The sequence below is a fragment of the Salvelinus sp. IW2-2015 genome, linkage group LG9, assembly GCF_002910315.2.
Source record: "Salvelinus sp. IW2-2015 linkage group LG9, ASM291031v2, whole genome shotgun sequence".
NCBI lineage: Eukaryota > Metazoa > Chordata > Actinopteri > Salmoniformes > Salmonidae > Salvelinus > Salvelinus sp. IW2-2015.
The window spans coordinates 13,807,560-13,824,152 of record NC_036849.1 but is presented as its reverse complement, the minus strand read 5'-3'; the positions used below and the strand labels follow the sequence as shown (position 1 = coordinate 13,824,152).

General features: G+C 40.7%; 1 protein-coding gene across 1 annotated transcript in view; it reads left to right on the top strand.

Annotated features, from left to right (window-relative positions):
* The window catches only part of LOC111968608 (gamma-aminobutyric acid receptor subunit beta-1), a 46,972-nt gene extending 31,488 nt beyond the window's left edge, over positions 1 to 15,484 (top strand). Inside the window, exons 5-9 of the mRNA XM_023994305.2 lie at positions 3,684 to 3,766; positions 5,374 to 5,508; positions 5,750 to 5,902; positions 11,630 to 11,883; positions 12,055 to 15,484. Coding sequence (XP_023850073.1) covers positions 3,684 to 3,766; positions 5,374 to 5,508; positions 5,750 to 5,902; positions 11,630 to 11,883; positions 12,055 to 12,429 — 1,000 coding nt within the window. The 3' untranslated portion in view covers positions 12,430 to 15,484. The remainder of the gene's footprint in view (positions 1 to 3,683; positions 3,767 to 5,373; positions 5,509 to 5,749; positions 5,903 to 11,629; positions 11,884 to 12,054) is intronic.
* Positions 15,485 to 16,593: the final 1,109 nt, after the last annotated feature.

Below are 16,593 nucleotides of genomic sequence, written 5' to 3'. Positions count from 1 at the left end.
AGTCCATGGATAGATACGATTTGAATACTTACACAGTATAATAAACAGTCAGAGCTTAGATAGTAAGTCAGTCTTTATAGAGTATATAACACAGTAGAGTAGAGACAGTTGCAGACATTTTGCATCGTAATCTACACTCTCCCTATATAACACATCAGGTCATCTATGTAGCTTAGTAATAAGAATATGTAGCTCTTGTATTCTATTATATAACATGCAGATTACAGTATGTATCCAGAACAGATTAGCTTGCTCACTCATTTATCATCGACGAAAACAGATACAGATAGCAGAATGACTATATATAGATTAGTAGGTTCATCGTATAGACCAAGATATCAGTCCCACGGTAGAGTCTTATACCTCTTATACAGCTAAACAGTAAAGTAGGTAGAGTAGTAGTAGTTCTATTTATACTCCTATAACACAGCTAATTGCTAACTTGAAGGTATCTTGTAATCGCTTCATTACACTATTTTTCCTGAATGTCTAGTACTTAGTTGAGATTCTGAGCACATTTGAATCTTTCTAGACCTGTGATGAACAGCGTAGGAGAGTAGGTAGTAATCAACGCTAAGGTATAGTTACTCTTTAAAGCCGTGAGAAGTGGGCAAAAACATGTAGTGCTCGTCCGACTACTAGCTAAGCTCTTTCAGTGCAAAGTTGAGTAACACAGAGGTTGTAAGATAGTCACTCTCTTTTATCTGATACATACACAGTAGAGTAGCGTAGTGAGTAGTAGTCTTTTATCTTATAGACACAGTAGTTGGTAGTAGTATCTTTATCCGCCTATACACAATAATCAGGTATAGGTGAAGGTGCATGTTCTGATCTTAATTAGCCTGCGCAGCAGTAAAGTAGAGTATGTTAGTAGCCTTTACTCCACTCTATCTAGCAGACAGTCAGTAGACGTATATAGATAACTATGCTATGTCTTTATTCTTATAAGCACACAGGTAGATCAGTACAGTCATGATAGTAGACGTTACGCCTTTGTGGGCTTTCTTGTAGCACAGAGTAACAGTAGTTGAGGTCGCGAGCTAGCCCATAATAAGCAATAAAGTATGAGGTAGTACTGTCAATGAAAATGTAGTGAGACATATTGCGTATATCTTTTTAATATGAACTGCAGTAATGAGTTAGTCATGTATAGGTGCCCAGGGGTCTTATTTTTATCACGTCTTATATCAACAACATGGAGTGGAGCGTAGCTTATAGTCTTATCGCGTAAAATAGAACAAGAGTATAGGTTCTCAGACTTGAGATCGACTTTCTCGCTTAAATTGCCACATACAGTCAGAAGTGAGGAGGAATGGCTAAATGTAGTGGCCCTTCGTGAATGCATTATATTACCATACAATGTATACAGTAAGTAGAGGTCAGTATGGGAGCGTTTTCTTGATTGGCATCTTGATATGAAACACAGTACATGGAGTCTAATAGAGCACGGTATCCTTATACCAGTAGCAAGGTCAGTAGTAGTAGCGGTAAGATCCCCACTTTTATAGGAGCTTTTAAGAAATGCCTGATTTACCATGGATGGTTGTACACTAGTCACAGACGATAAGTTAGTCCCTAAAAGTTACGTCCCTGAGACCCTCTGTAGAAGCTGCTTTAACAAACACCTAGAGAGCTTGAGATAGTAAGAAGACTTCGCGTATTATTCGGCTATTTATAACACAGTAGTCATGTAAAGACAAGTATCTGACTACTCGAGGTATCGAATACTTTAACACAGTTGGTACTATGTAAGACAGTATTGATTATAAGCGACCAATATATGTGAGTAGATTAATCATGTATAGCCATATACTTTTATGCGTTTATTCAGATAGTACACACAGAGTAAGGAGGGTACATAATAGTGGTAATTGGAGGCCACTTTTATCCTCGAGGATCCGAGAGTTCAAATTTAGCTAGTGTACATTGTATTACTTATATCCGTCATTTATCACTATGTACTTATTGTCGATGTAGTAGGTGAGTTAGTTCAGTGTTACTTTACCTATAACACACGATAAGTCAGTAACGACACGTCAGTTCAGGTACGTAGCTTGAGTCTGAATATTTAGGTGCTCAAGCACAGTAGTCAGTCGAGTGTCAAGTGATAAGATCGTTTGATCGTCCATGTTAAGAGCAGTAAGTAGAGAGATAAATGGAACGTACCGAGGATTACCTAGAAACAAGCTCATTCACAAAGCGATAAGGATAGTGCGCTCAAGGTTGGGTAAGGTGAAGCAGTTCTGGCTATGACTCACATCCTGGCAGTCTCACATCTGTGTGTGTGTGTGTGTGTGTGTGTGTGTGTGTGTGTGTGTGTGTGTGTGTGTGTGTGTGTGTGTGTGTGTGTGTGTGTGTGTGTGTGTGTGTGTGTCACGTCTCCTCTCATTTTACACGGATTATGCAGTGGAAAAGGGACACATACACTTTACAGTAATGGTTCCCTGTTCACAATGATAAACCAATGTGCAAACATGTTAGATGCACTTATTCTCTGAACATCTTATGTCATTTATGCGACATCTTTTTGAGTGAGGACCCATTACACCTTTTTGTTTGTCTGAATTTGCGGGTTTTACGTACAAGCCAAGCTTCTGGGAGAGCGCAATGATTTTGATTAGTTATGAAACAGTGACTCCTCCACACTATGCTTTAAGTTTAATCCTTTACTCAGCATAAGCGGTTTACATTAAAATCAATATTAAATCGACATCCTATTCTTATTGTATGTGGTTTCTGAGCAGTGAAAACACAAAAACAGATGTAACTCTGACCCTTTCCCTTCCAAGGACCAGCCAACCCCTCGGCATGCAGCCTGTAATAACATGGCTGCATGTGGCCACAACCTTGACCCTTTTCTGTCAGAGACCGAATGAACGCAATGAGTACATAAGCACAGCAATCTCACTGTTTCTGAACATTTTGGGTTGAATCAATACTAAAAGAATGAAAGCAGTGTAGCACAAATTCAATCCAAAATAGTCAAATTGGAGTGTGCTCCTTCAAATGAGACCTCAAAGCGAATAAGTCACGGATTTTAAAGTCCACCGATTGCCAGGATTTTTTGTGTGTTAATTCTTAATTAATCATTGTGCTAATTAAGATGGAACATGGAGCATTTCAAAGAGGGAGGGCACAGTCATGACTTAAGCAGTATGAAGGCAATTATGGGTGAGAAACGGAGAGTTCAATTTCCAGTGAAACCATGGAGGGATTTGTGCAATAGAATGCTGAGTATGTACTGTGTGTGCTTCCTGAGTCATTGTGTGCGAGAAGGATGCGTTTTTCATTTCTCTCCATTATTAGGTCAACCTTTTTCACTGTGCACCTGAAAGTGTTTATATAAAATGTTATGAAATGTAACACACAGCCCAAAAAATGACATTTTAAATAGGTTTCATATTTTCTCTTGTTTCTCTGTACTCCTTGTATATGATATACAGTATGTGTGTTCACACAGATTTTACACTGTATGCTCTGCACTTGTAAGGACATACATCATGGTAAGGGTGTGTGAGACATTAGTCCTATGGGATGTGGGGGTATATTTCAAATTTCTGTGCTAGATACAAGAAAATGATAGAATGTCTACCTTCCCCCACCCCTCTACTTCTCCTTTATTACATTCCTACTCCCCCTCTCTCTCTCGTTATGCTCTCTTCCCCCCCCCCCCCTCCTCTCAGGATCACCACTACGGCAGCTTGCATGATGGATTTGCGTAGATACCCTCTGGACGAGCAGAACTGCACCCTGGAGATCGAGAGCTGTGAGTGCCAGTGTGTGTGTTGTGGTGTGTGACATCACTGTAGAGACTTATCTCAGCTTCACTTGTGCCGTTTATCATACTGGGCATGTTTACGAAAGCTTGTCCCTACACACAGATCTGAGTCTATGTGACTCTATGGTGCTATTGAATAGACCCTAAGGGACGTTTCCAGACCCAGTTTGAGGCTATTAATGTAGTAAAACACACTTTCAATGGAGATTTCCTATTGAGCATGCTTTTTAGTCCAGGAATAGGCATAATCTAGGTTACTGAAACTGTCCCAAGCTACATTTTACAATTCTAACATTCTTTCTGTTTTACTTATCTACACATCTCATGTGACTTTCTCTCAGTCCATTCATTTTCACACATTATTCTGTTACACAGGTCTATGTGCCTCAGGTAAGGGATTAATCTATTCCAAACCGTAGCAAAATATCTCTCCCATCGAGGACATAACGTACATTAAGCAGGATAAAAAACTACAGCACTTTACGCCAACTAATGCAAACTGCCGTTTCTTGTTAAATCAAACTTGGCCAGAGTGCTATTTAAATAATAGATGGTACCTGCATGCATAGTTAAATCAATCTGCACAGACGTGGACGCTTGGCTTTGGGTATTATGACAAGGTTCTGGAAATCACTATAAGATCTTGTGGAGCTGCTGGATTAATGAATTGACCGGGTTGATGTATTTAATACTTTTGGCACACCTTACTCAAACCCTCTATCATGTCATCTGTCTTAATTATGACATACAAACCTAGTGTAATAATAATTTTTAAGCAACAATAAAGACTAAGGTTTACTACTCTTCGATGCACCAACACTGCTAGCACTGATGTGGCCAGGCCTTAAAGTTATTATCTTAATTTACATTTTTGTAATTTATTTCATTTTATACCCTAATGGGAAATATCGGGTCCAACCTTTGCACTTTGCAGTTTCTAGCTGTGGACAATCTGGTCCAGTTTCTAGCTGTGGACAATCTGGTCCAGTTTCTAGCTGTGGACAATCTGGTCCAGTTTCTAGCTGTGGACACCGATACATGGGAAAACATCCAGTTCTGCTGTTTTATTCTTCGCAGTCTCATTAAAAAAAAACTATCTCCATATTGGTCTACACATTTCTTTACACGTCATTCTCCTATACCCTTATGGCTCCAGGGGTGATCTGATAACCCAAGACCCTCTCACACATACATTAAATGGGGAATGGGAAAGAAAGACAAAACCACTGAGTAAAGACAGTAAGGAGAAGCAGCTAATTCCCTGAAATCCTGCGGTTCCCTTTACATAAGCGGAGGAGTCTGAGGGGAGAAAAAGCCAACCCAGTCCAATTAAGTTTGCCTAATTACTGAAAGGCCAATAACTGACTGTTTCATTCCTGTTCCATCTAATACCAGGCAAAGAGAAGTGTTAGAAAAAGACTTGACCCAGCGCTTCAGACAAGTACACTCAATGACACAGCAGCTTTCTGCCTGTCTGTCTATGTTGAATGGCGTTCCATTCTGTCAGATTCAGGTGGGTACACCGCCCGTGACATACGGTAGGTAGCCTTCTGTTTGTCCATTTTAGATGATGTAACAGTCTCTCCCTCTCACAGATGGGTACACCACTGATGACATCGAGTTCTACTGGAAAGGTGATAATTCAGTGACTGGGGTGGAGAACATCGAACTTCCCCAATTCTCTATTATAGACTACCACATCCAATCCACAAAAGCTGTGTTTGCTACAGGTAACAATCTGATTACTAACCCTTACAATAGTCTATTAATTAAAGTTTCTGATGTTCCACTTAAGAGTGTCTAACATTAGAGAATGTGGCAGAATGTAACTGCCACATAAGCACCGGGTAGAAGTTCTCTCAGGCACAAAGATAGGATAATCTTACCCCTAAATGCTAAACTGACCTTAGTTCAGCGTCTAGGTGGAAACTTTATCCTACTCCGACGTGAAAACTGTGTTTGGTCTCCCAGGCTCCTACCCGAGGCTCTCTCTGAGTTTTAAGCTGAAGAGGAACATTGGCTACTTCATCCTACAGACCTACATGCCCTCCACCCTGATCACCATCCTATCCTGGGTCTCCTTCTGGATCAACTATGACGCGTCTGCGGCCAGAGTCGCTTTAGGTCGGTGTCTTTGGGTTATTCTATGGGTTGTCCATGTGGAGGGCTTTAGGTCGGTGTCTTTGGGTTATTCTATGGGTTGTCCATGTGGAGGGCTTTAGGTCGGTGTCTTTGGGTTATTCTATGGGTTGTCCATGTGGGGGTTGTTTAGGTCGTTGTCTTTGGGTTATTCTATGGGTTGTCCATGTGGGGGTTGTTTAGGTCGTTGTCTTTGGGTTATTCTATGGTTTGTCCATGTGGGGGTTGTTTAGGTCGGTGTCTTTGGGTTATTCTATGGGTTGTCCAGGTCTTTGTCTTTGGGTTATTCTATGGGTTGTCCATGGCGGGGGTTCAGTAAAGAGTCACGGCTGAATATGTCTATAGTAGCTTTGGGTTATCAGGTGTAGGCATGTGTTGTACTGCCTCCCAGGCAGGCAGAAGACGCCCCTACACACAGCAGAGCATAGAATGTCTCTCAACGCACAGTCCTCACGGCAGTGTATACTTGCACACTGCTCCCTTAGGCATATTGCACACATCCCTCTCGTCAGAGTGTACCTTTGCACAAAGCCACCTAGGTAGCGTAGAGTGTATACTTACACACAGCCCCCTTAGGCAGAGTGTACACTAACACACTACCCCCTAGGCAGAACTTCTACTTACACACTGCCCCCTAGGCGGTATGCATCACAGTCTGAAGATGTATCACAGTCTGAATGACACACACAGCCCCAAAGGTACAGTTGGGGATACCTATTCATCCTCTAAAACACAGTGATTATTTTACCCCATCCACCGACCCATGGGAATATGAGTTTCCTTACACCCACAACATGGAGGTCAGAGATTAATCCTGAAATTCTCACAGTCATCCCTGAGTGTGCACACAAACACACACACACCCCTCAGCAGAGTGTGTCCTTGTGTCCTCACATTCATGGTTGTTCTACCCCTGAGGCAGTTTGTACCCTTACAAAAAACACCCCTGACTAGCTACTGACTCATTGGTGTGCATCAGGGATATGACCTGAGTTTAAGGTGAGAGCTGAAATGTACAAAAGCAAACTCATCAGACCTTCTCGGGAACAAGCAGAGAACTAGAGAATCAGTAAACAACATTTTGGGAGGCATTATGAGGGAGCGTTACTGTAGCTAGTGAAGAAACAGTTGCTAACTAACTAACTGTAAAAGTGTAAATACTTAACGCCACAGTTATTAAGCTAGCTAGAGCTACTACTGCTCCTGTACTCTTTGGCTAAATACCATAACGCTGCTTCTGGTCCTTGTTCCTGGTTACAAAAATTGTGGCTCCAGTTTTGTAAAAAAAAAAATCTGATTGGGACGTATCCATTAATACAGGCTACTGGGTTTAAAGAAAACACATACGGCATATACAGATACTGCATGTGCTTTGAATGGTCAAATGAATGGTCAAATGCCTGAAATGTGGTCGCATTTTCCAAGTATTTCACACTCTTCGGTCACCTTTAATGCCTGCTGTTTATAGTGTGCAGTCTGGCAGGCTTACTGTTATCAAGATGATGGCACGCTTGGGGGTGTGCTTTACAAGGGTTTCTTTATTTTTACTATTTTCTACATTGTAGAATAATAGTGAAGACATCAAAACTATGAAATAACACATATGAAATCATGTAGTAACCAAAAAAGTGTTAAACATATTGAAATATATTTTATATTTGAGATTCTTCAAAGTAGCCACCCTTTGTCTTGATTACAGCTTTGAAAGAAAAACCCTTGAATGAGTAGGTGTGTCCAAACTTTTGACTGGTACTGTACGTGCAAAAATGTAGAATCTTGTCTACGAACTAGAGTGCTGTGAAAAAGTATTTCTAATTTTCTCTACTTTTGCATATTTTTGATACTCAATGTTATTAGATCTTCAACCAAAACCTAATATTAGATAAAGGGAACTTGAGTGAACAAATAACACAACAATGACATACTTATTTAATTTATATCATAAACAAAAGTTATGCAACACCTAATGCCCCTATGTGAAAAAGTAATTGCCCCCTTAACTCAATAACTGGCTTTGTCACCTTTAGCTGCAATGACTCCAACCAAACACTTCGTGTAGTTGTTGATCAGTCTCTCACATCGCTGTGGAGGAATTTTGTCCCACTCTTTCATGTGTAACTATTTTAACTCAGTGGGTTTTCAAGCATGAACCAAAACTATCACACTATCGCTTCCATGCTTGACCGTTGGTATATGGTTCTTACTGTGGAATGCAGTGTTTGGTTTTCGCCAGGCATAATGGGACCCATATCGTCCAAAAAGTTATACTTTTTACTCATCTGTCCATATACATTTTTTCAGGTGCTTCCAGGTGCTTTTTGGCTAACTTCAGTCAACTTTCTGGACGAGATGAGTCCCATTATGCCTGGCGAAAACCAAACACTGCATTCCACAGTAAGAACCTCATACTAACAGTCAAGCATGGTGGTGGTAGTGTGATGGTTTGGGGATGCTTTGCTGCCTCAGGACCTGGATGACATGCCTTAATAGAAGGAACCATGAATTCTGCTCTGTATCAGAGAATTCTACAGGAGAATGTCAGGCCATCCGTCTGTGAGCTGAAACTGAAGCGCAGCTGGGTCATGCAGCAAGACAATGATCCAAAACACACAAAAGTCCACGTGAAAATGGTTAAAAAGCTACAAAACAAAGTTTTGGAATGGCCTATTCAAAGTTCAGACCTAATCCCAAATTAAGATGCTTGAAATGAGCAGTTCATGCATGAAAACCCACAAATGTTGCTGAGTTAAAGCAGTTTTGTATGCAAGAGTGGGCCAAAATTCCTCTGCAGCGTTGTGAGAGACTGATCAACCACCACAATAAGCATTTGGTTGCATTCATTGCAGCTAAAGGTGGCACAACCAGTTATTGTTAGGGGACAGTTACTTTTTCACACAAGGGAATTGGGTGTTGCATAACTTTGTTAATTACATAAGTATATATATATATTTTTTTTTTTGTAAACTCAGGTTCCCTTTATCTAATATTAGGTTTTGGTTGGAGATCTCATAACATTCAGAATCAAAATTATGCAAAAGTAGAGAAAATCAGAAAGGGGGCAAATAATTTTTCACAGCGCTGTATCTAATGTGAAACTGAATATGCATGGCTGAGTATTATAGGAGCGTGTCTCTTCCTTTATGAGTCTCACGCCTAAGTGAGTAATATACTGTACATCATTTTATACAGTTCATACATGTAGCCTACATTGGTGTAGATAGTTTTGTCTTACAAACCTAAGTCTTATATACTGATAATGACATGAAACTCATGTTATTTTAATGTAACAATTTCGGGTAGACCATTGTACAACAAAAAAATCCCAAGCGAAGTGTGATCTTGAATCTTGTGATCCCAGTACAATTAGCTAATGCAGGGCACTATTTTGCATCCATCTGTTTGTATGAAGTGAGCAGTTGACTGATATGAGGTGAAGTGTATGAGGGATTGGGATGCCTGTGTACTGAGCCATGTTGAGTTAAGTCAGCTTGTTCTTGTCAACTCAGGCTCTCAAGAGTCTCTGTGTCACAGTGAATGTAACATTGTGGCTGAGTGACAACTTCACACCAAGGCACTATCTACCTGTGTATTGCTCTTCTGAGGACTGTCACACTAGAATAGAATATCACACTGTTCTGATGTTCTGGATCTATGCTTGTCCAGTGTTTTCACCTGGACCTCAGAGGTGTCATGCATGTGACGGGCACTGATGGCCACAGTCATCTGACATTTTCACAGGTAAATTTAATAAGGTATGTATCAGGTCAACGTAGGTAACGTAATGGTATGAACCACCTTCAGATCCAAACAGTTCATAATTTTTCCCTTGTTCCCACAATTTGGTTTAATACAGAGCCAATAATATGAGTGGTTTATTAGCATTCTGACCTTGTACCCCATCCAGAAGTCAATGCATTTAAAATGCAGCTTTGGACTGGGTTGCGTTATTGGGGTGAAGGAATCTTCAAGTCATGCAGGGGGCATTTCCACATCTTTTCCCCCAGTACATTCGGAAAGTATTCCGATCCCTTGACTTTTCCCACATTTTGTTACATTTAAGCCTTATTCAAAAATGGATACAATAATTTATTTTCTCATCAATATACACCCAATACCCCATAATGACAAAGCAAAAACAGGTTATTAGACAGATACTTTATTTACATACATATTCAGACCCTTCGCTATGATACTTGAAGTTGAGCTCAGGTGCATTCTCTTTCCATTGATTATCTTTGAGATGTTTCTACAACGATTGGAGTCCACCTGTGGTAAATTCAATTGATTGGACATGATTTGGAAAGGCACACACCTGTCTATATAAGGTCCCACAGTTGACAGTGCATGTCTGAGCAAAAACCAAGCCAAGTGGCCTCCATCATTCATAAATGGAAGAAGTTTGGAACCACCYAGACTCTTCCAAGAGCTGACCGCCCAGCCAAACTGAGCAATAGGGGGAGAATGGCCTTGGTCAGGGAGGTGACCAAGAACCCAATGGTCACTCTGACAGAGCTCCAGAGTTCCTCTGTGGAGATGGGTGAACCTTCCAGAAGGTCAACCATCTCTGCAGCACTCCGCCAATCAAGCATTTATGGTAGAGTGGCAAGACGGAAGCCACTCCTCAGTAAAAGGCACATGACAGCCCGCTTGGAGCTTGCCAAAAAGCACCTCGACTCTCAGACCATGAGAAACAAGGTTCTCTGGTCTGATGAAACCAAGATTGTACTCTTTGGCCTGAATGCCAAGTGTAACATCTGGAGGAAACCTGAAGCATGGTAGTGGCAGCATCATGCTGTGGGGATGTTTTTCAGCGGCAGGAACTGGGAGACTAGTCAGGAATGAAGGAAAGATGAACGGAGCAAAGTACAGAGAGATCCTTGATGAAAACCTGCTCCAGAGCGTTCAGGACCTCAGACTGGGGTGAAGGTTCACCTTCCAACAGGACAATGACCCTAAGCACATAGCCAAGACAACGCAGGAGTGGCTTCGGGACAAGTCTCTGAATGTCCTTGAGTGGCCCAGCCAGAGCTCGCACTTGAACCCGATCAAACATTTCTAGAGACCTCAAAATGGCTGTGCAGCAATTCAACCTGACAGAGCTTGAGAAGATCTGCCGTTCTGCTCCTGAACAAGGCAGTTAACGCACTGTTCCCGGTAGCCCATCATTGTGAATAAGAATTTGTCCTTAACTGACTTGCCTAGTTAAAAAGGTTACATTTTATTTTAATATTTTGTAAAATCGCAGAGAAAAATGGGAAAAACTCCCCAAATACAGGTGTTCCAAGCTTGTAGCTTCATACCCAAGAAGAGTCGAAGCTGTAATCGCTGCCAAAGGTGCTTCAAAGTACTGAGTAAAGGGCCTGTCTGAATACTTATGTAAATGTGATATTTCCGGTTTTTATTTTTATTAAATTTGCAAAAAACTATTTTTGCTTTGTCATTATGGGGTATTGTGTGTAGATGAATGAGGGGGAAACTATTGAATCCATTTTAGAATAAGGCTGTAATGTAACAAAATGTGGAAAAGTCAAGGGGTCTGAATACTTTTCGAATGCACTGTATATGGTGGTACTCAGAAGTCTCCCATTACTTAGGGCATGTGTCTTGAAAGACAAAAGCCTCCACACCCTGTATAGGAGTTGAAGTGCCCTCATCTGAACCCTAAACTAACCCTGACCCTGAGCCTTTCCTTAATTTCCCTTCCTCCACCAGGTATAACCACTGTGCTGACCATGACCACCATCAACACCCACTTGAGAGAGACTTTACCCAAAATCCCCTATGTCAAGGCTATAGACATCTACCTGATGGGCTGCTTCGTGTTTGTCTTCCTGGCCCTGCTGGAGTACGCGTTCGTTAACTACATCTTCTTCGGTCGGGGGCCTCACTTACAGAAAAAGGTGGCGGAGAAAGCAGCTAAAACCAATAACGAAAACAAGAGCCGTCTGGAGAGTAACAAAGTGCAGGTAGGGATTGGGAGTCATCTCGCGTCTCTGGCATATTAAAATCGACGAAAGAGATTAGAATTGGCATTATGAGCTTAAATGTTTTCCAAACTTCAAATGCTCAAAGCTCATGGTCTGTTGTGTTCTGTAATATATTGTGATCTCTCTTCCTGTTCCCATCTCCCTCCCCAGGTGGACGCCCACGGAAACATCCTCCTGACCAATCTGGAGATCCGTAACGAGATGGGTGGGATGGGTGGCATGGCCGGGATGACCGGGGCCGAGATGATAGGGGCTCTCAACGACCCGCGGGCCACCATGTTCTCCTACGACAGCGCCAGCATACAGTACCGCAAGCCCATGGCCAGCCGAGACCTGTATGGTCGACCGGCCCTCGACCGGCCTGTCGGCCACAAGAAGAGTCGTTTGAGGAGGAGGGCGTCGCAGCTCAAAGTCAAGATCCCAGACCTGACGGATGTCAACGCCATAGACAAGTGGTCCCGCGTCATCTTCCCCATCGCCTTTACCTTCTTCAACCTGGTCTACTGGATGTACTACGTCCACTAAGGGACGTGGCTATTCTCACTAGAGGTTTGTTTAGCTAGCTAGGTTCTTGTACAGCGAGGGTAAAAGAAGGGGCGTTAAATTCAGCCCCATTTATATGACTTCTGTTTGAGGAATGCGATGCGAAGCGGATGTCTTTTCAATGTAAATACATTTTAATATATTATATAAATATATATATATATATAAAAAATAGAAATTTTATTTAATAAATTCTCTCACCTTTTTGCTGTATTCATCCGTAAAAAATAGAAATAGTGAAAATTAGTACAGAACTAAAGACTCGGTGAAGCCTGCATTTGTAAGTCTGAACTTTGTGCCAAAAATAGACTTTGGTGACTTCATTGTTACTCTTAGGCTGCAACTGAATTTTATTTATTGGAAATCCTGTTCTCAACTTATTTCCTCTCATCCTCTGCATGCGGACTGTAACACAACTTTTATTTGCTTCTAAAGAGAAAAAAAGCCCAGTGCAAAAACTGTGGGTAATAACAAAGACAATTTTCTCTTGGTTAAACCCTATCTTGTGATTGAAGTAAATCCTTGCTTATTTAAACTTCATCCTGTGGTTTAGGAAGTCCTTGTTTGGTTGAACTCCATCTCTGTGAATAAGGTAGTCCTCATTTGGTTTAACAACATGCTATGACTAAGTTCATCCTCAATGAAGTATTAACTCTCCATACCATGATTAAGGCAGTTCTCATTGTGTTGAGTCCCCACCTTGTGACTAAGGCGGTATTCAGCGAGTTGAAGAACATGCTACCTTGCATGTTCTTAATGTGTGACATGATTTTGTTAGTTTATGCTAGGTGCATGTGCACTTACCAGCTTTTTGCACTGTAAAACAAAGCCTGTTTTCTTTCATTTGTATAAAAAGCTTAGCAAAGCCTCCATAGTTGAGCCTACCTGTATTATAAATCATTCTACTGTGTGCTTTTGAACAACAAGCATTGCATTTAGCGTAAGTACAGGACAGAAGTGAATTGGAAATAGACTAATCTCAAAAAACGAAATTTGTATCTATTCTCACAGCGTCTGTGAGCATGTAAAATGTAATTTTCTTTAAAAGAAATCAGGTAAAGAATGACTTATGATGTCACCACGCTTTCGAAACCACATCAAAACATGCAAGCCCTGATAATACATGCTGTAGATGGTTGAGCCAAGTGCAGCCAAGACAACATCTTTTCAAATACACAGTACTGTATAGCATATTTGCACAAAGTATAGTATTCTAAAGTGCAGCTCAGCTATTCAAAAAGTTATTTGTTAAATGGCAAACACTTGAAGTAGATATACTAACGTTAACATTAGCATTATACTAAATTCCACTCATAAACACCTTGACCCCTGTGAAAACTGTTCCAGCATTAAAAAAAACTGGCATAGAATAACAATAGGTTTTCTACACCTATAAGATTTGGCATGGAAATCTATTGACCTCATTGCTTTGGTGCATAAAAAAACAGGAGCGATGGTCTAGAGTTATTTGGATTTCAATGGATTTCTTGACTCCACTGTTATAGTACTCAAGACTGGTGATCAATTGTATGAACCTGAACAATTCCCTGTAATTCCTACTTGTTTCATTGCTGGTTTAATTGCTATTGTAGAAAAAGCTATGCTAGAATGTCTACTATATTAGTTCAACAAAACAAATAGGATAAGTAGCTATAGCCTAGTTGTAAAAGTGTAATTTCGTTGCATTAAAGGGCAGCAATTAGTGCCATAATATGTGCATTTAGTAAGCTTATATAAGTAGGTTGTGTGGTTTAAATTAAATTAGCGTAGGTTGGACTCATTACATCATTTGTAACCTCACAATTTGGATGATGGGGGGAAAAAGCTAAACTGGCAACGCAGCATTCTATGTGATCCTAACTTTTATTTACACACTGATAACATCCTGCAGTGTTCTCTGTTTGGCTGGCCACGCCACATCCAAATCTGGCTAGTCAAGGTCCTCAGATGATGAAATTTTTCTCACATTTGGAACTAAAATAAGTTTTTTTCCGAATAAACAATGGTAGCGTTTCCCTCTAAAATATATCAGAGTACTTTTCCATGGCTAAAATGGTTTTGCCCATGACTATTGCTTTGCTTAGCTATCAAAATGGCCAATGACTACTTTGATGTAACTACTTTATTATTATAATAGCGGGTGGATTCCAAGTAGAAATCTGAACTGCTTGTGTTATCAGGGCTTACCAAAAAAAGCTAAACCAGATAAGCTTCTACATGACACAATAAGTAGCAGTGTGCTCTCTCCTCATGGCTGAATATTGTGCCTTTAACAAGAATCTCAATATTTTCACAGGGTTTAACTTAACTTATAACTAGTGTGTAGAATTTAAAACGAATAAACTTGTACTTTTTTTTTTTTTTAGAGAAGATTAAGAAATGAAACTGCGGTCAACAACACAGACTGACTTTTATGACGCTCTAAATACATACTCAAAGTAGGTAGTAGTCAGACATTCCAGCATTTATGATGACAATCTGTGAATTCAATGCAGAAAATGTCCTGCAAGTTTGGTTTTGTTGCTGTTACTGTCGTTGTTTTCAGGCGGAATGGAATTCTATGGACTGGTGAAAAATAAAATTGTCTTTCCACTCAGCAGACTCTCACATACAGAAACAGATGGGACACATGTTTTCTTTGGACGGCCATAGTGAAATGGAAGCCTTAACAACTGGCTTCCCTCAAGCTTCCAAGGGATAATGAAATGTACTGAACTCTATTGTGTGAAATTACTGTACAATTTTCTCTCGTGCTCTATATGTGCTCTCATGTATAAAGGAGTGTATGTGTGTGTGAGAGAGAGTGTGTTTGAGTGTCCTGGCGTGTTTGTCAGCAAGCATGTGTGTTTTTCTGCTTGGTAACATGTGTACAAGCAAGCATGTGCGACCGGGAATGTGTGTGTGTGGGTGTTTGTGTGTGCGTGTAAGAGAGAACACAATCATACAAATCCTTTGTTTGAGATGGTAAGAAATTCAAATAAAATAACTGACATCTCACCAACCCAATAAAAGCTTCACTCTCATTTAACAATACTAACTCAAAGTGTCTTAGTTTGTCTCCAATATAGTGCTGTTTGCGAAAACATGATGCGTGGGAGAAATAACTTGAACTTAATAGTATACACCCATTCTGTACTGGCATCTTTAGAAGTCAATCTACATTCTCCTTGAGTTCTAAGGTCGAAGATAAAACTCAAGCGACTAAGCAAAGAGTAATGCCATTAGACCAGTTAGTAGGGCCATGTGCTGTAGTGCGACCCTCATTAATAATCAGACAGGCTGCCATCTACTGTAAGGGCATGGCTATGACACAAACATCACCATGTGATTACGGTCCACAGCTAGAGGGAATCCGTGTAGATGAGTTATGGAGCTTCATTTGGATGCAATTGCCTATATTCCACATAGTGGGCAGTGTGTGTGCAAGCGAGTGAAACCATGTGACAATTGTGGGGTCTTCAAATTAAGCCTTCGGACATATAGGCTATGTAACACTGTCATTAGAATGACCTAAGTATTATTGCATTGAAAAAACATGTTTCAGTTTGTTTTTATGGCCTGTGTAACATTAGTGAAGTTCAGTTTACATGGTTACCATGACCCTTTTAGGACAGCCTCATGAGGACAATGACGAGCAGGATAAGCTGAGACATGATCAAATCATAAGCAACATTTGGCAGGGCGTTAGGACACTTGCATCTTCTCTTAAACAAGCTTTAGGGCATTATGCTTCTGGTTGTGTCTGTCTGTCTGTCTGTGTGTGTGTGTGTGTGTGTGTGTATTACAGAATGAGACATGAGTTCCCCTACAGGCACCAAAAAGTCCAACTTTGGGGACTTTTTATAAAAAATATTGATAATTTGAAGAGACGCGCGCCGACAGCAAGATGCATCAGTCTCACCCGAGAAAGCATCAGAGTGAGCGAAACAGCGCCGCTCTGTCTCAGTATGTGTAGCCAATGTATCTGATGCTGTCTGGCCAAAAGTAGTATGCCATGTCTTTTTGTCCAGGCAGCATCAGATACATTCAGCCACTTGCAAATTGAAGGACAATCATTAAAAAAACAGAATAAATTATCTAATAGGTTTGTATTATTGTTAACATTTTGGGGGAAGCATGGCTTCCTTTGGCATCCATGAATACACA